This window comes from Aspergillus puulaauensis, chromosome 4 (genome assembly GCF_016861865.1).
Source record: "Aspergillus puulaauensis MK2 DNA, chromosome 4, nearly complete sequence".
NCBI classification, from domain to species: Eukaryota; Fungi; Ascomycota; class Eurotiomycetes; order Eurotiales; family Aspergillaceae; genus Aspergillus; species Aspergillus puulaauensis.
Window position 1 is genome coordinate 3,915,007 of NC_054860.1, and position 22,246 is coordinate 3,937,252.

The 22,246-nt window shown below is 51.0% G+C and overlaps 9 protein-coding genes across 9 annotated transcripts; 3 read left to right on the plus strand and 6 right to left on the minus strand.

The window, feature by feature from the left end:
- Positions 1-599: 599 nt before the first annotated feature.
- On the plus strand, positions 600-1,269 carry APUU_41521S (CHY zinc finger protein; the record flags this gene model as incomplete). Its single annotated transcript, XM_041704713.1, has 6 exons — positions 600-604; positions 654-697; positions 765-838; positions 910-971; positions 1,038-1,139; positions 1,188-1,269. 6 exons carry the CDS (start codon positions 600-602, stop codon positions 1,267-1,269), a joined length of 369 nt encoding a protein of 122 aa, XP_041557271.1.
- Positions 1,270-1,502: 233 nt separating this feature from the next.
- On the minus strand, positions 1,503-2,393 carry pre6 (proteasome core particle subunit alpha 4; the record flags this gene model as incomplete). Its single annotated transcript, XM_041704714.1, has 3 exons — positions 1,503-1,839; positions 1,906-2,293; positions 2,375-2,393. The coding sequence occupies 3 exons, from the start codon at positions 2,391-2,393 to the stop codon at positions 1,503-1,505; spliced, it is 744 nt and encodes a 247-aa protein (XP_041557272.1).
- Positions 2,394-3,941: 1,548 nt separating this feature from the next.
- On the minus strand, positions 3,942-6,088 carry APUU_41523A (putative RNA binding protein (Arp); the record flags this gene model as incomplete). Its single annotated transcript, XM_041704715.1, has 4 exons — positions 3,942-4,850; positions 4,913-5,619; positions 5,734-5,791; positions 5,933-6,088. The coding sequence occupies 4 exons, from the start codon at positions 6,086-6,088 to the stop codon at positions 3,942-3,944; spliced, it is 1,830 nt and encodes a 609-aa protein (XP_041557273.1).
- Positions 6,089-7,464: 1,376 nt separating this feature from the next.
- APUU_41524A (condensin subunit YCG1) lies at positions 7,465-10,860 on the minus strand (the record flags this gene model as incomplete). Its single annotated transcript, XM_041704716.1, has 2 exons — positions 7,465-8,745; positions 8,797-10,860. 2 exons carry the CDS (start codon positions 10,858-10,860, stop codon positions 7,465-7,467), a joined length of 3,345 nt encoding a protein of 1,114 aa, XP_041557274.1.
- A 562-nt stretch (positions 10,861-11,422) lies between these two features.
- On the plus strand, positions 11,423-12,591 carry APUU_41525S (cysteine synthase A; the record flags this gene model as incomplete). The annotated part of the gene is made up of 2 exons (XM_041704717.1): positions 11,423-11,537; positions 11,594-12,591. 2 exons carry the CDS (start codon positions 11,423-11,425, stop codon positions 12,589-12,591), a joined length of 1,113 nt encoding a protein of 370 aa, XP_041557275.1.
- A 92-nt stretch (positions 12,592-12,683) lies between these two features.
- APUU_41526A (putative sulfite oxidase) lies at positions 12,684-14,101 on the minus strand (the record flags this gene model as incomplete). The annotated part of the gene is made up of 4 exons (XM_041704719.1): positions 12,684-13,295; positions 13,382-13,886; positions 13,976-14,040; positions 14,090-14,101. The coding sequence occupies 4 exons, from the start codon at positions 14,099-14,101 to the stop codon at positions 12,684-12,686; spliced, it is 1,194 nt and encodes a 397-aa protein (XP_041557276.1).
- Positions 14,102-14,462: 361 nt separating this feature from the next.
- On the minus strand, positions 14,463-16,396 carry APUU_41527A (FAD-dependent oxidoreductase; the record flags this gene model as incomplete). Its single annotated transcript, XM_041704720.1, has 6 exons — positions 14,463-14,677; positions 14,773-15,151; positions 15,207-15,776; positions 15,827-15,919; positions 15,973-16,226; positions 16,279-16,396. The coding sequence occupies 6 exons, from the start codon at positions 16,394-16,396 to the stop codon at positions 14,463-14,465; spliced, it is 1,629 nt and encodes a 542-aa protein (XP_041557277.1).
- Positions 16,397-17,385: 989 nt separating this feature from the next.
- On the plus strand, positions 17,386-19,274 carry APUU_41528S (sugar porter family MFS transporter; the record flags this gene model as incomplete). Its single annotated transcript, XM_041704721.1, has 8 exons — positions 17,386-17,423; positions 17,484-17,603; positions 17,664-17,779; positions 17,835-17,914; positions 17,960-18,173; positions 18,224-18,531; positions 18,584-18,874; positions 18,951-19,274. The coding sequence occupies 8 exons, from the start codon at positions 17,386-17,388 to the stop codon at positions 19,272-19,274; spliced, it is 1,491 nt and encodes a 496-aa protein (XP_041557278.1).
- A 460-nt stretch (positions 19,275-19,734) lies between these two features.
- APUU_41529A (allantoate permease family MFS transporter) lies at positions 19,735-21,685 on the minus strand (the record flags this gene model as incomplete). The annotated part of the gene is made up of 7 exons (XM_041704722.1): positions 19,735-19,786; positions 19,837-20,017; positions 20,105-20,453; positions 20,516-20,935; positions 21,014-21,219; positions 21,288-21,383; positions 21,448-21,685. 7 exons carry the CDS (start codon positions 21,683-21,685, stop codon positions 19,735-19,737), a joined length of 1,542 nt encoding a protein of 513 aa, XP_041557279.1.
- Between the last annotated feature and the right edge of the window lie 561 nt (positions 21,686-22,246).

Here is a 22,246-nt window from a genome sequence, read left to right on the forward strand (position 1 = left end):
TATTCCGCCTGAAATCAACCAGTATCCAATGCAGGTAGGAGCCGGCTAGAGGCGCAGATGATCGGGGGATTTGTGCCTGGTGCGTCTGACCAGTGTTTGTTTGGCGAAGGAGGCGACGCGAAAGGATCGGAAGAAAAGAACTACAAGGAGAGAGACAGGCAAAAAAAGGGGAAGGGGTAAATAGAGTAGTCGAAAGGGAGGAAGCTTAGGTGAGGATGAAACGAGGCTTAGAGGGAGGTGTACGTAGATAGGTGGAGGGGGATCAAAGAAGTGGCAGGAAGCGGAGTGGGGGATGCGGACTGCACGCGAACCGGAGGAGAAAAAAAGGAGTAAAGGACAACACCGCTATAGTGTCTAAATTCCAAGCAGTCAAGAACGAAACAACAAGGGCCAGCTGTGTCCATCATCCGCACCGTCCATCTGATTATTGGAGACTATTGGGTTGAGCGAGACCCATGCAGGGTGAGTCGCGTGGATTGGATTATTTTTAGCTTCCGCCTAAAGAACCGCATAACTTATCCAGACTCCAGACTCATTCCTCTCCATTGCTTCCCGCGACAGCCTTGGTTCTTATTTAGAATTAACTCTATCCTCGAATTATGTGGTATGTGCCATTCTGAACCACCGAGCTCTCGCTGCTAACCCAACTCAAGTAAACACATTCTCAACGCCCAAGTGGCCATTCGCTCCCAATGCTGTGCGTATACATTTTTATCCATGCTATTAAACCATCCAGAAACCCAACTGATCATTCTTTCCTGCAGGCCGCAAATGGTTCGACTGCGCCGAATGCCACCTTGAATCAGAAGCTCACCCCCTCCAAAAATCAAACGACATGGTACTGCGCCCCCTGGGCCCCTCTCGGTAATGCCGATGCGTTGGCAGAACTAGCTGCTAAAATTGGGTTAGACATTCGCCTGCAAAAAGTGCAAGAAGTGTTTCCGGAAGCACGCAGAGGAGTTCGAAGAGAGGTGCGTTTAAAGATTAAGGTTGTCTGGGACCCTGGGAAATTGGGGTTCTAATGAATGTTATTCTAGTGACGAGTACTGCCCCCATTGCGATAACCACTTCGTTCTCGAGGCCGTTACCCCGAAACCGACGTTACAACTGGAGGGCGAGGATGCGCGGAAAGACGCTAGGTATACCATGCCTGCTGCTGGTGTTGAAGATATGCTGACGGAATCTAGAATGCTCAAGGACGAGCGTGTGCGCGGGGATCAAGAACGGTCCATTTTCACCGCTAAAGATGCTGCGGATCGTCTAGGATAGAGACGCGCCACCTGCATTACGATAATTTACGACCTTTCATGCGCCATTCTTGCCTGCGATACTTCAATATATCCGCGGGAGCAAATTAGATATCCAATATACACTGTGAAAAATGGCACCATGCTCATAGACGTTTCGTTTCTACACGGATCTTCGATATTGAACGATTAAAGCCTCAGCCTTAGGTTAAAGTAGCCCACATAACCCTTTCTAAATCACATCACTGCATCAACCTACTCCCGGGTCTCGCTGGACTCCCCACCGCCGGACCGTGTCAGGATAGCTGCCGTAGTAGTGCCGCCGCGACCCGTCTTCTTCTTCGCTGCCTCCTCCTGCTTCTCCGTCTCTATGCTCTTCACATAAGACTCGATCTGGTCGTCTGGCAGCATCTGGATTGTTTTACCAGGTAGCATTATGGCAACTTCGATGTTCTTGGCACCAGTCTGCACCACCTCGAGCAGCGACTTGATCGTAAGCTGAATCGTCTGCTCTTGGTCCATATCATCCTGGTGGTTGCGTTCGAGGAACTCGCGGACGGTCTTGCTGGAACGACCAATGGCATTCGCTTTCCTATAACACCATCAAGTCAGATACAAATCTTTTTCAAAATCCGCTAAAAATCCAGATATGACGTACCAGGCAGAATAGATACCCGATGGCTCCGTCAGGTATAGTCTCGGCGTCTGATCATTCGGGTCGAAGCCAACAACGAGGGTACTGATACCGAAGGGTCGGACACCTCCACTCTGCGTGTATTTCTGCTGCACACTGGCAATGTATTTGGTGATGTATTCGATGCTGACGGGGTCTTCGACAGTCAAGCGGTGCGACTGAGCTTCTAACCGAGCTTTATCAATAAGGATTCGAGCATCGGCATTTAAACCAGCGAAGGCGAGGACGGCGTGGTTGTCAAGGACGGCGATTTTCGAAGGTGTGATGCGGGTATCTTGGAGTTTCAGAGCGGACCGTTTCTCGCATCCTAGCACAACGACATCCTTTCCTTTTACACCGACAGCACATGTTCCTGCAGATTGAAAACAAAGTTTCGCATAAGTTTCTGCTCCATATACGGTGTACTGCTAGCATAACCTCAAGCTAAACTTACCTCTCTTGACAGCTTCCATGGCATATTCCACCTGGAAGACGTGCCCGTCAGGGCTGAAGAACGGTCAGCTAGCTGCATAGCAAGCCACAGAAGCATTGTATCCTACCTGAACACTGTAAAATCCCGTTAGCCTAGACGATTTACATAAAGCAAGCAGTTACTGAGGAAGCAAGCTATCTTACCTGAAAGAGCTCGGTCGTATCCGGACATGATGAGCGGTGAGTACCTCTAAGAGCCGTGACGGTGTTAGGTAATAAAGGACACAAATCCAGAAAACTCAGAGTGTCGCAAAAAGGATGCAATTCGTGGCAAAGAGGGCGAGAGATGCTGGGAATGAGAGGTGCAGCTTGAACGATGACAGATGGAGGTGAACGCGAGGCCCGCGGTTGCCTCAGAGCTCAATGCCAAGCGCGCGGCTAACTGGTCAGCCCAGTCCCACCTCGACATTCAACAGTCAACCTTGGAGTGCACAACACCTACTATTCCAGTGCACGATATCTATTCACCATTAGGGTAATTTACGACGTTAAATGTCCGCAGACATGGTTGCGGGCTTGACCAGGAAGTTGGACACCGCCTCTGCGGCCCGTTAACATTAAGGCAGTGCGAAATCAGGGCTCCATGCTCTTATAAGACGCACTCCCAACTACATATTAGACCAGCTTGGAGTCAAAATTGCCTTTGATGATGCTGTACATGATGTTCGCTCAAATAATAGGTATAGCATGACACTCAGTCCACGCTCTGACTTTTTCTGCAAGAACAAACAACATACAAAGACAAAAAGAGGAAGCGATACAAAATATAGCAAGTCAAGATTATAAACAACAAAGCAACCTATGCTGTACTCACAATTCCCGATCCGTGTGCCGCGCATGTCCCAAATCTGTCATTGCTGGATCAAAAGGAATACCCCAACACCCCCAGCAATCCGTTCCAATGTATCCCATCCGTGATCAATACCGTAATTCTCCAAAAAGTCCTGTTGCCGAAGAGCGCAGAGATGAGTTGGAAAACCAAAAACAAAACCAATATCTAGAATGCAATGCCATGCTTGAGGTTGACCCCCGCAACAGGGCGCGCGGTGATATAATAAAATTCCTGAGTCTCGAGGGACCTGACCTCAAGCTTGAGATGGACAGGTAATCTCATGTCGACCGAAGAGAGCCAAAACAGCGATGATCGCGCCAAACCGGAGAATCGAGGGATAGCCACCAGCACCCACCTGCCGGGACCATCGTCTATACCTTGGAACATCGCTTTCAAAACACAAGACCAAGCACATACCGAAAACAGTCAAATGAAGTTGAGACACATCGCAGAAGAAATGAGGATAGAAAAAACAGGGATCAAATGGGGCAAAATGATGACACGCTACCTGCCTGCTCCTCCCAACCTGATGCACCAGAACTGCAGAAATCCCGTATACAAACACGCATCAATAAGCGTGTACCAGCGTACCCGCATCTCCGTATTGACAAATAAACAAAATAAACAAAAACCGCAGATTTACGGAATGTATTCCGATATAAAGTATGGTCTGCCAACCAATTTGGAAATCGATGGCTTATGCAGGGGATTTGCTAGCACCAGCGCCATTTCGGCGAGAGTGAGCATCATCCGAGACCGTCAAACCACCCAGGCCCGAAGACAGAAAGGCGAAAGGGTCGTTGGAACCATCGTTTCCGTAGAAGTTTCCATTTGAGGCACTAGTTGATGAAGCGTGGTCGGCTCCAGTGAAAGCTGCTTGTGTTGCAGGATTGGCGAATGACGCAGCGGCATGGGACGTATTCGTAGAGCCATAGCCAGGAGTCATCTGTCCCATGGGAGGGTAGGCACCCGGCGCGCTGCCCAGACCAGAGGGCAACCCATAGGTATTGGGGGGTCCTCCGAACGGCTGGTTAAACCCGCCAAATCCGGCACCAGTGGAAGCAAACGGACCAGGAGCTGGGGTGCTGCTCATGGAGCTGTGGCCGAAGTTCGACGGTGGCTCCATTGGAGAGGGAAATGCAGAATCAGCAACAACAGCTGCTCCAGATCTAGGAGCACCGCAGCGTAGGCAATTGATGTTCTTGGCGAAGTTATGGTAGCCACATCCCTCTGAACCACATTTCCAGTCGCCCGCACGGAAGGGAACAACTCCACCATTGCCTCCTCGAGAATGTCCCATTCCATGGCCGTGACCGCCGACGTGAGGCGGCATCATGGAAGGCGGACCGTATCCGTATCCATATCCCATTGGGTCAGGGTTAGCTGCCATGGCAGGGAACGAGCAGCGGAAGCAAGCAGTACGGCGCTGGAAGTTGGAGAATCCACAAGAGGGGCAGGTCCAGTCGCCCGGTCGAGGTCGGTTCTTGGATGGAGGGAAGGGGGTGAGGATCTCTGCCGCTCGGTCAAGAACACGGCTGGATGACGGAGACACCTCGATGGCCTTCTCATTCAGGGCACGTCCGTTCATGCAGAGGCTTTCGGCGGCCTGTGAGGTTCAAGTGTTAGTTTCACCACAAGTGAGATGCAAATATAAGAATAGCACATTACCTCTTCATGAGATGAGAAGACTGCAAACCCAGTGCCGGTAGGCTTGTGTTGGTCTGGGGTACGCAGAGTCCAGAAAGCGATCGGGCGACCGCCGAACTGAGTAAACCAGCTCTCCAGTTCCGACTGCGTCGTATCGTAGGGCAGACCGCTTAGGTGAAGCACCTTGCTACGTTCGGCCAAAAAGGCACGAACATCCGCCCGGGCATCCATTGGTCGAGTGAGGATCTCTGGATGCTCATGAGCGGGCTGGGATTTCCTAATCAATCCACGCAGGACCCGAGCAAGAGTCACAGCTTCATCCATGGCCCGACGAGGGGAGGCGGGGGCCAGGGCTTGCAGGTGGAAGGGAAGGTTATGCTTGATCGGGGCAGACGACTGAACGGGCTCGACCTCGAGGGCAGCACAAATATTCGAAAGCGAACTAGGACCGAAGGGGAGGGACTCGGGGTGGTGGGTTTGCCATCTTTGGTACTCGGTGCGAAGGTCGAATGTCCGGGAGTGTTGGAGGTACGCGGGAAGGACGACCGCCTTGTCTCGAGCCTCCCGAGGGAGCTGAACACGAAGATCCCAGGAATCCAAGGTCACAAAGGCAAATTCAAGGTTCTTGCTCAGGAGATGTTCTTGGGCGAAGGAGTCAAATCGGCTGATAGCATCGCGGAAGCTGCCTGCTGAGCGGACGTGCTCCCAGGTCAGCGTCGTCAGGCTCGCTTTCCAGGACTGTCAGCCATTGTAGGACCAAGCCGGTATACAATGAGAAGGGTGACAAAAGGAAGAGGCTGGATTGTTGACAGGACTTATAATGGCGTGTGGGTTGTACTTACTGCAAAGCGGCGTGATCGGAGTGTTGACGGGCTTGACAAGGACACTCTCCCGGTGTAGCTAAGAAACCAAAAAAACCCTCGTTAGCGGCATGCAAATGACAAGACTGCGGAATGTAGGTCGGCCAAATTGCAGGCATAGCTTGCAAGAATCACGACAGAAAAGAGGGGTTGGTCTGATGCACGAAGAATCGCTGCGTACCTCCTCACAGGTTTTGGTATCCAACAAGATCCACCCGAACTCAATCACCTCTGCAGAGTCCTTTGTGACATAGACGCCATGCTCATCACAGGTGGTTGCAACATGGACGACGATGAAGCGGTCCAGCTTGGGAGTGGGAGCTGATACGGCAGCCATCGCTCACGGTCTCGACGCTGGCTCTGGATGCCAGAGCAGCAGGGGGGTGGAGGGCGGAAGGAGAGGGAGAAAAATCGTGCCTCTGCGAGTCGGAGCAGAAGACACGGATTCACGACCGGGGGGAAGAAGAGCCGTGAACCAAGAAACAAAAAAACATACAGCGAAGGAGAGATGGAGGGAGAGAGGAGGGAGGAGTGGGCGAGGGAAAAGGATGGGGAAGAAAAAGAAAGTCGCCCAGTCAAGCTGGACCAGTTCAGTTTTGGTGGAGCGTCGAGATTAAAAGAAAAGTCTCGGGTCCTCGAGGTTGAGGGGAAGGGACCAGGTTACAACGTGGATCGCCGTGAGGATTAGTGATGGCGGCTAGTTATTAGCATGGCAATTATAGCTACGAAATCAATGCCATCGATGAAAGCCCAGCTGCGTCTTCATTGGATTCTACAATGTGCCTCCATCCGCATCCACGTTGTTGCCGAGACGCTTACACTGGAGAACTGGGAAGACAGCGTTACGCGGTTTGAGAGCACCCAAGTTGACATTGACCTTCACTCTGATCAATCGCATAATAATGACCAGAGCTGGGCCCGGTTAATATTGCCAGGCGCAAGTGACCATTGGGCTTTGAAGCGCAAGAGTTACAAAGGTACTCGAGACGCTGGCGGATGTATCTTACTGGTATCTCCGGTGTACCAGCGGCCTCAATGTTCGCTTCCGAGCCTCAATCACACCACTGCACTGGACTGATCGCCGCCGGAATCATATAATGTCTAAAGAACTGCTCCCCATCGATCTGTCTTGAATCTTGACCCGTTGGAGCATTACTATTTCCCAGCGTTCGCAGGGCGACAATTGGAGATGAGAAATTAAAAACGGAAGCCTCACATCCGAGTGGTAAAAGTCTCCACCTCATGCGGTCTTTCCCGCATATTAAGCCGGCCGAATTTGACTCGTGTAATAGGGACCGTTGGCCAATTCAGTGACAAGAAGATGAGGACAATAATCAATCCAAGCCGCTGTCGCAATTCAATTATATACCGCCGCAATTCACTGTTGAGTGACCCATGGGCGGCCTGCGTGGCCAAATACGAATTGCAGCCTTAGGCAAGCGCTAGCCACATGTGGGAGCTGTCAACTGTCGGGCACTGCAGGGCTGGAATAACCCCGCCAAGGACTGGGCCATTTAGGGAGTCAGTCAACTCGAGAACATGACAGCATGCATATTAATCGTTATAAGCATATACAGAGCACCAAGTAAAGCACCCGAACCAGTCATCTACACTCATAACCAAAAATCAAATAGGTACATCGCAATCCGAACACACCCTTGCTAAGCAGCCAACGCCGAACAACAAGACAACAGGGAATCATAAGTACGAAAATCATTCCTCCATCTCTGTAGGCTCTTCTTCCTTGATAACCGTCATCCGGCTATCCTCATTATTCTCGTCCTCTTCCATGATACTCGGCTCCACCGATACACCGCGCCTCGAAAGACCAGGTTCGACGGAACCCCGAACGCTGCGTGACTTGACACTCGCCATATCACTCTCAGAGTCGACGCTGCTTTCGCGACCTCGTGCACTGGCAGGTCGCGTGGGAGCCGCCAGCAGCTTGAGGACCACGTTCTTGACTTTGACGAGAGCATTGCGTCCTGCAGCATCTGCCGCCATGCCTTCTTCAATGGTCTGATCGAGGAGCTCCTTCACTTCTTGCGCGAGAGCAAGGTTTTCCGGGCTGATCTCGCCCTGGGAGCTTCGAACACTGGAGCGGAACTGGTCGTCATTGTCGGGATTTTGAGAAGCCGACCGAGAAGGTGCTGTTGGCGGAGCAATATAGAGCTTGCTCATGAGTGAGAACAGGAGCTTCCGTTCTTCCTTGGAGCAACGATTGGTGCTGGAGCTGACTCCAAGGACTCGCTCCAGGATGTCCTTGATCAATTCGAGATGCATAAACCCACAAGCATTAGAGCTTGCAGGGCCTCCAGCAAGAACCCTTTCGCCGCCTAGTCCGACAACTCTGCGCTCATCTGTCCACTCCGAGAGCATACCGATAACTCCGGTCATCAGTCCCTTCAGCTCCTTTTCACCAAGAGACTCGTCAATCTCGCCATCACTGTCTTCCTCGGCTTCGAGGGAGTAGTATTCTTCAGCCGAGTTCAGGACGGTTCGGATGACAGGAACGGTAATTTTACGCATATGCTGAGTGTTATCCGGTCGGGAGTGGCAGTACACAGGGAAAAAGTAGGCCAGGGACTGCCTCAACGCGGGGTTGTCACGAGTCCGAGGGTGGAAAAAGGACACGACGAGGGACTGTAGTAGTGTCTCGATGGCGTTCTGGTTGAACTCTTGGATGGCCTGAGGGATATTGGGCGCGGAAGGCGTAAAGACATTGGTAAGCATAATCTTCGAAAGAGCCGCGGCGGCAGCTGTCTGTACACTGCTCGGTGAGCTTGGTTTAAGTGCTCTAGCAAAGACCTTGAGTAATGGCTTCTGGAACGCCGGCGGGGCGACTGTCTCCTTGTCGGCCTGAGTTACAGGGGCCAGCAGAGACGGGTGGCTGGTCAACATATCGCAAAGGGTCTGGATAGCAGTTACTTGAAGAGGCTCATGGCCCTTGCTGTAACAGTGGATGAATAGCGTCATGTTCTCTTCGGCAAGAGTCTTAACACAGAGATTAGCAAAGGACTACCGTTAGTGGAGAGCCACACTCACCTTATCAAGCAAGCAACAAAGCCCAAGACATTCCAGACCACGTTCACGGATTGGAGCCTCATGACTCCGGACAGCAGGCACAACCAGGTTGTTTAACATAGTGACCAGGTTCATGTTAGCCTGAAGGTTGCCTTCAACGTTCTGCAGCATGCAGAGAGCAATGTGCAGACACTTCATGTTAACCACAATTTCCTTGAGAACCTTGGCCTTGGCCTCCTCCTTGTTAAATGGCTTCTCATCTTCACTCATTGGCGTTTCGGAGCGGTGGCGGCTGCTGGCATCATCGCTGATTTCAGACTTCGCAGAAACAAAGCTATCTTCAGTGATAATGGTGTCGTGGACCTCAGCAATAGCTTCCAATACCACACTGCAGAATTCGCTTTCAGCTGCCGCATCGGGTCCACAAACGCATCTCAGCGTCTCGACGGTGAGCTTCGTGGATTCCTGGGGGAGCTCTGGCACAGCGAGAGCCTCGCGGAGTAGAGAGAACATCTTCCTTCGACCGACCTCATCACTGTAATCCAGATTCATCGCGATGTGCAACAATTGCTCGACGATGAATTCGATCTCAACAGTTTCGTCGTCATTCACATCAGTGGCGTCTTTGGTAAGTTTCTTGCGCTGTAGGAGCTCGGTCATGTATTTATGGAGGTACATTGCGAAAGCGGTAACGACTGGAATCTTCTCGTCGGCAAGGCTATCATATTTACCCTCATTTTCAACTCGGCAGAAATCGTTAAACGAGCGTAGAAGGAAGGCGGATTCAGCTGTCATTGATTCCCAGTAGGCTTCATCAAACAGAACCGCTTCTCGATAGTCTGCCCGGCCCTCCCAAAAGCTGCGCATAGCCTCATGCGCTATTCCAGATTCCATTCCAGAATTTATTACATCAACACGCTCCAAAAGTTCCAGAAGAGCGGGAATATTGGGTTCGGAGCGCTGCCCAACTCTCTCAGGGTCGTTGTTCGTTCCGGCACAATCTTCAACCCAGCGGTCATGGAACAGCTTCCCTGCAGCTTTTCTCACACTTTCGTCACGATCACGCAGACCCCATCTAAGTAACTTTTCTCTCATTGACAGAGACAAATGTCGAAAATCGCCTAGTGTAGGAAGAAGGCGAGAGTACAAGGCCCGTCGCGTAGGCGCGTCGAGGTCACGGGCACGTTCGAGAAGGGATGGGAGGGTGGCTGGAATCAGCGGCAGATTAAGAAGCAATGTTCGCCGAACCTCCGCTCCGGTGTCGTTTTGCATTATATCAACAAGCTTCTCCACAAGAGCCGCATTTGTATCGTCGTTTTCGTCGTCGTCTTCTTCATTTCCGGCCAAGCGGGCGAGGCCCGTGACTGCCTGTACTCTGACCGAGGGCTCTTTGTCGCGAATCCGTTTTAGGAGACCCTGTCGAAGGGTATGGTATAATTCATCGTCCACTGTGTCAAGCGAATTGACAACATGTGCAATGATCTGTGTGGTGCGGAAGCGAACGATTTTATCTTTGGCGGACAATAGGGGCACTATAAGAGAAACAAGGCTGGTGGTCAAATGTGCGGTCGGCCTCTCGTGCGTATTCTGAATGTCATCCTCTTCCGCCTCGGAGCCGAAAATTTCGGCATCCTTCTCTGAAGCATGCGTGAGGAAGTTCCCAAGGAAGCGTAAAATACGATCGCCAACGGGTTCTGTCTTCTTGATTGATAAAATTCGCAACACACAGCGGCCCACTTCAACGTTGAATTCCTTCTCGGGTATCGTTTCTTCGCCTGGGATCAATCGTTCTTCGGGAGCTTCAGTGTTTTTGCCGTCCTTTTTCGAGTTTTTCTGCGAGATGCCGCAGCAAGCCTCTTGGATCTTCCTCAATCGGACAACGAGTTTGCGATGGCCTGTTGTCGAGCGCTGAGCATCTGCGAAAATCGCACACACATCCCGGCGGAGATTCGGGGAGCCCTCAGGCAGCGCAGGTTCTTCAGGGACGGCGAAAGATGGTGTCGCAGAGCCAGCGCGACCACTTGATGCTGTCGCAGAGCTTTTGCGCGCGGTGGATGTCGAACGGGCGGCAACTCGACTAGGCATCTTGATCGAGGGGTAATTACAGCGGTAAGGAAATTGTTATCAGTTATCGATGGCCAGGAATGAAGCAAAAATCATCCTAATAAAGTTGTATTCGTATATCACCGCTCGTTCAATAAATTTCAGCGTTTGGCGTGAAGGTCGATGGCTGAAGGCGTTTGTTGGTCGTCTGTCGCAATGCTTGTTATGATCTCGTTGCTGAGAGTCACGGGGCGGAGGATAAACAAACACCCCAAACTGGCAGTCCAGATAAGGGCTAGGGCAGCACGTGATTATATATCCAAGTCCGGATGATCGGCCCTTATACCTGCGGGTATTATTCAGTCTTCCATGAAACATAGTATACCTAAATACATACTGGATTGCGCAATAATGTTCCAAAACACCGTCCCGTAGCAGCCCTTTCGTCGAAGTCAAGGTGCCTTGAGCTCTGGCAGCTAGCACGCCATAGGTCACGTGATCTTCAATTACTAATGCCGAAATCGGGCGTCCATTGGATATCAACCCGCAAACGCCATTCTTCCTCCGCCCTGTCAGTTGGAATAGCAAAATTGGCATTGACAGGATGTTCAGGCAAAGTGTCCGACGATTTGCGACGACTGCCTTGCGCAGCGCGGCTGCAGAATCCTACGGCGTCCGAGTCTCGAAGGCTCAAGGGGTCGTTAACGGACTTACCGAAGGTAAGCGGAAGCACTCCGGATAGAGCGAGCTGCCGAACTAACAGCACTGTCTCAAGCAATCGGTAACACTCCCCTCATCCGCCTCAAGCGACTCTCCGATGAGACAGGCTGCAACATCCTCGGTAAAGCCGAGTTCCAGAACCCCGGAGGCAGTGTCAAGGACAGGGCTGCGCTTTTCGTCGTCAAGGATGCGGAGGAGAGGGGTCTTCTGAAGCCTGGCGGTACAGTTGTGGAGGGAACAGCAGGAAATACCGGAATTGGTCTCGCGCACGTCTGCCGGTCCAAGGGCTACAAGCTGGTCATCTACATGCCCAACACACAGTCGCAAGGCAAGATTGACCTTCTGCGTCTCCTCGGCGCCGAGGTGTACCCGGTTCCAGCAGTCGCTTTCGACAACACAGAGAACTACAACCACAAGGCGCGGAGACATGCCGAGTCACTGGATAATGCTGTGTGGACCAACCAGTTCGACAACACCGCCAATCGCCGAGCGCACATCGAAACCACCGGTCCAGAGATCTGGGCGCAGACTGGGGGAAAGCTTGATGCGTTCACCTGCTCGACTGGCACAGGAGGTACTCTTGCCGGAATTACTTATTACCTCAAGCAGATTAGCGACAACCGCGTGAAGTCTTTCCTCGCGGACCCTCCTGGAAGTGTCCTTCACAGTTACATTCAAAGCGGCGGAAAGTTGACCGAGCGCTCCGGCAGCAGTATTACTGAGGGTATTGGTCAGGGCCGCATCACAGACAACCTCCAGCCTGATGTCGGCACCTTGGACGGATCTGTGAACATCGGCGACGAGAAGTCCATTGAGATGGTTTACCGCTGCCTCGACGAAGAGGGACTTTACCTCGGTGCTAGCTCGGCCCTCAACGTTGTCGCGGCGAAGGAAGTGGCCGAAAAGCTTGGTAAGGGCAGCACAGTGGTGACCATCCTTGCCGACGGTGCCTACCGATACGCAGACAGGCTGTTTTCCAACAAATGGCTTGAGACCAAGGGCTTGAGGAACGCAATCCCCAAGCACTTGGAGAAATACATTGTTCTTCCATGACCACCGTTACTGTAAATACTATGCTGTCCTACTATGGACCAATGTGCGATGCTCGGGATTATATACATGCCATACTAGAAGCAGAATTTTGACTATCGAACAGTCAGGTTCCTCACTCTCCCATATCCACTATACCCAACTCCTCTTAGATTCCACTGCGTGTGTTCTGTTTGCCGGTTCCCCCCAGCATCAACCGCTCGACTCACAGCCTCCCTCCCAGCTCCAGGCTCAATATCAATCTCAGCCCTCCACAAAGCCCAACACCACTTCCTCGCCCCGTTTCCAAGTAAGTTATCCGGATCCGACTGCCCGATCTGCGCATCCACCCACGTTCTCCCCCCATCGCCCGAGACCTGCACCCTCGTCACAGGCCCGCTTGATCCCTGAGGAACCGCATATCCCTTCACCTCCAGCTTCCCAGCCTCAGATCGATAAACCGTCTCGCCGGTCTCCGGTACAGCAACAACAGAGTTAATCGACACTTCAGACATCGCGGGCGTCCGATCCCAGAACTGTTCCGCTGAATCCCTATCAACCGCCTCCTCTGGAAGCACCTTGTAGTCACGGCGCTGGTAGAAATTCGTCGATTCCTCATTCTGTACTGTGATCCTGTCAAGCCATTTAACCCATCTCGCGCCCGCGATTCCGGGGAGTACAGCACGAACAGGGTAGCCATGGTTTGGCTGCAGCGGTGAACCATTCATCTATCATATACTGTCAGTCCATCCGTGACATGCACACAATATAAGTAAGGTATAAATATCCCATGACCGGGTTTGGTGAGACAAACTTCCAGCGCCAGAATTACCTCTGCATCTTCACTCAACCCCCTCTCTAACTCGACACTCCCTCCAAACCATGTATCATCCTGACACGGGACCTGATACGACGAAAACGCAACATGCAAGGGACTCCCAGCTTCAGTTCCAGCTCCAGTTCCAACTTCAGTATCAGTCTTAGTTCGAGATTGCGCCTGGCCCTGGCGTAGTACACCCGCACGATGTAATACATCCCTAAGCCTCGGCCCCTTCCATCTGCAATTCATGACCGCCGCATCACCCCAGTCAATCCCCTCGACTTCCTTGAGCATTGTGCGCATTGTGTGTCGTCGGTTCCCGGCGCATTCGAGCGCACACCAGACCTCGTGCTGCGGAAACTCCGTTGTGAGTTGGTGGACGCTTAGGCGGATGGGGTTCGCGACGAGCCCGTCGATCTGGACGGCATGGGTGTCGGCGGATAGATGCGGGACTGGGCCATGGTTTCGGTCGTAGGATATTGAGTCGGGTGTTATAAATCTATTTAAGATGTTAGTGTTTGCTGCAGGCATTTTGTAATGTTGAAAACATGCGCTGGTTGTATTTAGGTAGGTACCTGGTGTACATACTTTGAGACGAGCTCCTTAACCGGTGGTTCCCGGTTTAATGGGGCTTCTGTGGAGTATTCTGTGTTCTATTAATGTTAAGGTCGGCTTTCAGAGACTGGGTTTGTTTGGACTCACTGTGCAGCTCATATTGACGGTGCTTGTTGGTATATGAGATCACTTTGGTTCTGCGCCTCTAGATATATTTTGGCCTGACGTCATGTATGGGCCACCGCTATCATGGACGGATATCGTTATAACTTTACTTTAAACCCTGAGAATTAGCTTTCTCGCTGCTGGTATATTTAACTTTGTGTTCCTGGATGGCAGTGAGAGGGTTGAAAAGTTGTCAATGGCCAATAATTTCTTCATTTCTATGTAATCTAAAGATAATCTATATGGCACCTGGTTGTCTATCATCTGTAGCCTGCCTACAGTATTAAACAATATAAAACAGAATAAACAACGCATTCATCAATCCTGGGATTATGATCCCAAAATGAAATACTACCTATCCATGCAAAAGACTAAAATCCGGCTTCCCAACCAGCGACGCATCAAGCACAGCGCCTTGTGCAAGCAGTCTCTCCCGAAGAACTGCATATGGGACATCTTGCACTTTAACCAGGCTTGAATCTCCCGATCCCATTGTATCCAACGCAATATCGCAAGCATTTGCACAAGCCTGGCCAAGCGCATAGAATTGGTGTTCAATGCGGACAGCGCCTGTTATCACAGAAACACGAATCATGTCAGTATATACATACGGAATTAATCTCAGATTAAGAATGAAAATAATGAATAGAATGGATGAAACATACCATAACCAACATGACTCGAGCTCGGACAAGTCGCCGTAAGAACATTCACAGCCTCTCCGGCCTTCGGAACAAGAGCACGATACGAAATCCCAAACGGCCTCCACTCGTGCTTTTCCTTGAACACGAAGCCCTCGTTGTGGGCTAAGCCATTTCGAACAACTCGTCGTGCGCAGTGCGTGTCTGTGGGCCAGTATGCGACGGCGACGGGGTAAGGGTCTGGCTCCTCGCCATCGTGCTCCGAGGCTGTATGTTGGGTGATGATGTAGTCGGAGACCAGGCGGCGGGCGTCGCGGACATACAGCCGGCGTGGGAAATGGTTGTTGTCTGGGAATTCGTCGAGGCAGTAGCCGAACCTGGACCATTCGTTTCGGAGGGAGGTCTGCGTGGTGAATGGTTAATGGCTGATTAGGGCTGGGATCGGGGAGATGGCCTACGGGAACAGCTTCGTCGTTGGCAAAGAACCATATAAGTCCTTTCGTGAACCGCGTGGTTTCTTCGAGGATCTCTTGTCTCCTGGCTCTATTGGCAGTCGGCCAGTCGTCATTCATCCCTAGTAAGTCTGTAGCAAGCACGGCTTCAGATCCGATAAGATCTGTCTTCCGGTTTGGAATACCTCGAAAGCGAGGGGTGTATAGTTGCCCGCCGGCCTGGATATATCGACGGTGAAGCTCGTAATGGGACTCATCGTATCCCTCAGGCTTCTGGAGGGCAATTTTATTGCTCTCGATATCTGTTAGAGGAAGTCGATAGGAATACGCCTGGAGGTGCTGGTCTCCACTCCCAGGCTCGCCGAAGGGCTCTGAGGAAATACCGTAGAGGAGTCCACTGGATAGATCACCGGGAATACGGTAGGGGTCGACTGGGACGTCGAACTGTGTGTAGCGTGTGTCACTTCGAACTCCGGCGAGGCTCTCATCGTATTGACTGGAGGGTTCGCGGCCTACGGTAGTGGTAATCCCCGCAGCAGCAAGAAGATCTCCTTCGTAGGTGGCATCGATAAAGTACTATAAGGCTATTAGAATGTCCCAACTGGAATATAATGGGTCCGACCTACTTGAGCACTGATAGTTTGCCCATTTGTCAACTGTACTGAAGTGACTATAGGGCCGTCCTTTGTAACAGCAGAAGGATGTTCAATGAGTGATGCCTTATATATTCATGTCAGATAAATTGAGCTACAGTAGTGATTAAGAGACTCACTTTGATGATGGCCAGCGAAGGATACTCTGCAAGCCAGTCGGCAATGATCCTCTCCAACACGGACGACTCAAACTTCCACACCTCAGGAACCTTAAGCCGCTTGGAAATAACCTCTTCAAGCTGTTCAGTCCGTCCATAGTGTTTACTGAGTCGCCGATGCAGTTCCAGCGCAAGGCCCCCAACCGCCGTGCTGTTTTGGAACTCAACCTGGTTGTCGATATCTGTTGAGCCCAGACCTTCGATCTGAATTCCACCTGGTAGAAAATTAATCACAGTGTCAAGTAATGTAAAAAAGCGATTGCTCACCAATGTGCTCGTCTGGAGATATTAGGACAGTCTTTCGTCCCAGTCGTGTAGCCTGGATAGCTGCGGCCACGGCGCCCGAAGTCGAGCCATATACCGCGATATCAAACTTGGTCATCATTACAATATCTTGAACTCTCAATGTGTGCTGTATATGAAGGTACCATTTGACCCTGAAGAGACCACATTTGAAGATATTAGCGGGGGAAAGCCTGACATACACCAGCAATATGCTTACCCCAGGCTTCGGGTTGGATGATGGCTTATCCGACCGGGAAAGCGAAGACTCAGTTAAGAAAGTAAAATTCCAAGAGGCTCAGGAATATCTTGCCATAGGAAGGATTTTGGCCCCAGGAAGGATGGCGTTCCAGAGAGTCAGCTACTCCAACGCGGGGGGTTAGGGCTCCACGTGGTAGCCCCAATCCCGGAAATGGCAATTGCCTCCTGGCAGAGCAACTGCTATGGATGATTCTATAATGCAAATGGTAGTATAGTATAGTCAGAGCATATAACTTAATATATGTGAGATGTATGTAGTTTTCTTGCGCTTGGTTTATCCTGTCCATGGCCTGCTTGTATACCTGGCCCGAGTAACGACTCGCAACCGATCATTGAGACCGTGCTATTGAAGCCCGATAATATAAAAGAGAATAGAACATTTACCCGCTGTTTAACCGTCAGACCTCGACAGTCTCTACTTTGTATATACAGGACAGAACAGCTGAAACCGGAGAGACCCCGTGGGGACGCTAAACAAATCTACGGAGTACACCGAGAGTTGGAGTAAGTTCCATGAATCGTGGAGAAGCGAGAAAGAAAAAGAGGATTGACCCGGTGGATTTTTCTTCAAAGACGGTTGTTTGATTTATTCCTCAATCCCACCCGTGACCTGTTGCAGTGTCGCTCCTTTTGCAAACTCTCCATTGACTCTGCCCTATCAGTATCAGTCCCTCAGCCAGCAAGATGGCAGGAGGAGGAAAGCTCTATGTCCCTAAAGAGGCCTGGGCGGATTGCACCGTACCACTGATACTGATTTGTATTCTCTATTCTATGGGAAGTATATTCTTTGGTGAGTGACCTTGTGAGTGACCTTGTGAGGTTTCAATCAGGATGAGAATTTGTGCTGACGGTGTTCTCTCCGAAGGCTAGTACGTTCTGTCCGAGTTGCGGAGATGGAGTGGATATCCCTGACTCAGTAATTTCAATAGTGACGGGGCATCATTTGGTGGTGTCCAGACCTTTGGGCCGTTTCTGAGGAAGTTTGGACGATGGAGCGAGGACAAGGAGGATTATACAATCCCGACCAATGTTGTCTCGATGATGAACAGGTAGAGTAGATTTTGGGCTTTTGGCGGTCTGGAAATCCACACATCTAACAGGAACTATAGTTTACCTATGATCGGAAAGTTCCTTGGAGCTGTCATTGTCGGGCCGATGATTGAGAGATGGGGGCATCGCCTGTCCATGGCCATAACGTGCTGTGTTCAGGTTGTAGGAACAGTTAGTGAGTTCAACAGCACACTAAGCTTGAGCAGGAGAGTGATACTGACATTTTCTAGTCCAAGTAACGAGTCATAGCCCAGCACAATTCATCGTCGGCCGGATGCTCATCTACGGTGCAGTCGGCTTAGTAGAGAACGTAAGTCAAGCGTGAGCCCGCCTGGGAAAGCCCTAACATCCATAGGTCGTACCAACCTACGAGTCGGAAATCTGTCCGGCACCTCTAAGAGGTTTCTGCGTGGGATCTATTCAGTTATTCTTGACATTTGGATCGCTTATTGCCGGTGTCGTGAACGAGGGACTGTCCAAGCTCGACACTGATGCCGGATGGATGGTTGCAACAGGCATCCAGATGGTCCCAGCTCTTATCATCCTGACTGGGCTTTATTTTACTCCAGGTACCTCGTCCTTCTTATGCCAGGTTATGGACAGACGCTAAAAAGATCAGACTCTCCGCGTTGGTTAATCTCAAAGAACCGGCGATCCGATGCCCTCAAAGCCCTGAAGGTGTTTCGACCTAAACAGCAGGTTGAAGACGGCCGTTGTGAGCTGGAGATTATTGCTCTAGAGAATTCCGACAACATGCAAGAGAAAGCACCTTGGAAGGCTCTTTTCAACGCGTCCAATCGACGCCGCACTTCCATCGCACTGGTGATCATGGCCTTACAGCAGCTGACAGGCGTCACCTTCAGTAGTTCCTACGGCCCAACGTTCTACAAACAAGTGGGACTCGGTGACAAGGCATTCGCATACGCTGTAAGTCAAGATCCTCTCTCGTACATTATGACAGAATCTTATTCATATACAGGCCATCAACAACGCCGTATCTGTTGTCACCGCGGTCATCGGAATGTACATGTTCGATGTCTTTGGCCGCCGCGACCTCACCTTGCACGGCTGCTGGGGCCAGGCCCTCTTCCTATGTCTGATCGGTGGACTCGGGGCAGAGTCTAGTCGATCTACATCTGAAACAAACGGCATGGTTGCCTCTTTCATCCTGTATGCCGCCATCCTGCACGCCACCCTGGGCCCAGCAGCATATATAACAGCCGCGGAAGTTGGAACAGCCACGCTGCGTGAAAAAACCATGGCCATATCGGTACGTCTCTTACAATACCTACACCCCACCCCGCCATTCAAGATAGATGGCTGACATACTGCTGGTGGAATAACAGACAGCCTGGAACGTCGTCGTCGGCTTCGGCGTCGTCTACTCGACGCCCTATCTCCTCTCAACGCCCGGTGCGAACCTCGGCGCCAGACTCGGCTACGTATGGGGAGGCTGTGCCGCAGTCGGTGCAATCTGGGTCTGGTTCTTCATGCCTGAGTTGAAGGGACGCAGCTTGGAAGATGTCGACGAGCTATTTGCTGCGGGCCTTCCGGCTTGGAGGTTTAAGCAATACGAGTGCACGGGGATAAACAGGGACATGCTTGCTAATTACCAGGCGAAGATGGAGGATGATAAGGGTGAAGAGAGGGTTGAGTTGGAGAATGTTTAGTTATCAGACCACTATTATTGAGAGTTGATAGCCCCTTCCAATTGAGAATATTGTCCACTCTGAGTCGCTCCTTCCCATCATGGACTGAGAGTCAGATCCAAACAGGAAGGGACGACCGGAGTAAGAACATAAGAAGGCAGGTGCAATGGACTGTCCATGAATACAGTTGCTACTTCCTATTCAGGACTCGCGATCAAGTTCATAAAAGGAAAGCACAGCCCAGACAGCGGTCCGAAATAGGAAGGCAGCAGCAGCAGTATAATACCCAATATTGTGCCATATGTATAGTGACAATGTGATGATGACGGTAATATAGAAAGCAGATAGAAGATACAACGCAGTCTGGAAATGTCAATACATTTGTCGAATGCATAACATATGATATCTGCAACCTCATCAACCCACCAGCAGTCTCAATCTGTCAAATATCGTCGATATAAAAAACGAACACGCAGCCTCTTCACAGAGAGTAAACAAAATCGAGGTTCTCCCGGTCTGTCAGATCAAGCCACCTACAAAAGGTCAGCAGGGCACAAATACTAATACACATAGTATCACTCACTCTTGATTCTCCAGCCTCACATAGCCAGGATCCGCACGAAGCACCGCCTTGCGCTTATTCTCCCTGCGGTACCAGAACCGTATAGCTACAAGGATCAAACAGCATACGGCCCAGCAAACGATAATCGTGATCTCGGCAGGAACGTAGCGCGGTGCGTCTTTGGGGAGGAATATCTGAGGGCCTATATTCATTCAGTCGTTCAAAGTTAGCTGGCTATCCATTTCCTTCTTTTTATATGGCGATCGGGTCGACTCTGGTCTCGTCTTACCGATGATATTTCCAGTACAATATCCAATCAAGTACAGCGCCGCAACAGTTGTTTTCTTCGTGTACCCGGCCACATTGGACGAAATCAGGAACAGCAGCGCCACAAACCCCGTGGCGTTCGCCTGCGTCATGTAGTACCCGATCAGCCGGCCGGTATTGTCTGACAAGGGCAGTGCAACGATCAGAACCATTCCCACGATCGCTGCAACCTGGCCGCCGAGACTGCTCATGAGACACTCGCGGGTGATGTGTCCGACGTAGCCGCTTGCCAGGAGCGATATGACTTCCACTGCGCCGCCGGGGACGCCGTAGAGGAGGCTTTGCTGGGAGGTGAAGCCGAAGTTCCGGATCTGCATATAAATACATTAGTCTTGAACAGCAAACTACATATGACTCTAGAGGTAGAACGGACAAGCTGGCTGAAGAAATTGGTCAGGCCGCCATTAGGGATATCCGATATAAGGGCGTAGAGAAAGAAAGCCCAAGTCATCGGATCTAGGAGCGCCTCCTTGACCTGATATAGTTTGAAGTGCTTGTTGCCGATGCCCTGTTGGTTAACGCGCACGCGGGCGACAGCCAGAGCCCGGTCCTCTTTTTTCAACCACCAGGCGTTTAACTGGCTATCGGGCACGATAAACAGAAACACCAGACCTAGGATGATTGTTAGTACACCGGTGACCAGGAACAGGACTTTCCATGGCGCGATGGCCGATCCGTTCTTCTCGCTGCCTGCTGCGATTCCATACGCAACTAGGCCTCCGACTATCTGGCCGACTCCGTTGAAACTGAACCAGATGTTCACGCGGCTGTATTGCTCGTATTTTGTGTACCACTGGTTATGATTTTATTGTTAAAACCCAATCCACTCCCGCCAGGTATTAACAGGAATTTAACAGGGGACATATCACACCTGAGAAGTCAATAGCGTAAAGCCTGGTGTAACAGCCGCCTCGAATATCCCCAGAAAAAGACGAATGGCAACTGCGCCAGGGTAGTTCACCACGGCCGCGAAGCATGCGAGAACCAGGCCCCAGATCATGATGCAGGCGGCCGAGTATTTGCCTAATGGCAGCCACTGCAGCAGGCGGCTTGTTGGATACTCCCATGCGAGATAGCCTAGCAATACACCGTGTAAGTTGACACGACATCACTCCGTCTAAACAAATAAAGAGAGATAGCCAAACCAATATAGAACAAGCTTCCTAGCCATTGATACTGGTTTCCGTGGAGACTCAAGTCCTCTTCAAGGCCCATAACACTCGCGTAAGACAGGGCCGTCTCTATACAATTATCAGTTAATGGTTTCTATCAGGGTGGAATTCCAGGAAATGTAGCTCTTCGCACTGTCGAGATAATTCATGCCGTAGACGAAGCACATGATGGGCATGATATGCCAGTCAACTGTACGCAGTAGGCGGCGGTTTGTCGCTTCATCGAGCTCGATCGTTTCTCCTTGGAGGGCCTCGAAGGCCTTCATGGCTTCGTCCACATCGTGTCCGTGTTTTTCTATCTTTTGCTCTGCCTGCTCCAGTTGATCTACATTTGCTGGAGGGGCATATTCGGTGTTCACGGCGTTTGACATTTTGCCTTCGCAAAGAAATCCACGTATTTGGTCTGACGGAGGTTTCCTAGCACGGGCAAAGAGCTTTCTGATATCCCAAAGCAATAGAGTGATTTGGATAGTCCGACAAATGCAAAATCATGAAAGTTGAGGAAGACAGTCGTAAGATCAACGCCTCCTCTGCAAGCGCCAACTGTCCCATGATCCGTCAAGCGAATTGATAAGACGGGGGGGGGTTTATCTTCGGCTTTGATGAGGAGGGGATGCGGGGGCTGGGATTCATGTTACACCAACTCCACAACTCACGGAGACTAAAGTGGGATGCAGTCTTTACATTGGTCTATGCATGGATCGGCGTGATGAGGGACAAGTATTGGCAAAGCTTCGTTATCTCTCTTCTGAAGTGGAGGAGCAAGATAAAACTCGGCGATTGCCGGTGTTGGTGTATACACTATACGGTGTTCATTTTAGCCCTAGCTACGGCAGCCACCATTCATGAATTCAATAGACTCCCTAAGCCTGGTCTCCGTGGCCAATCGTTGATTGATATAAGCTTTATTTAGTTATAGAAATATTATACAC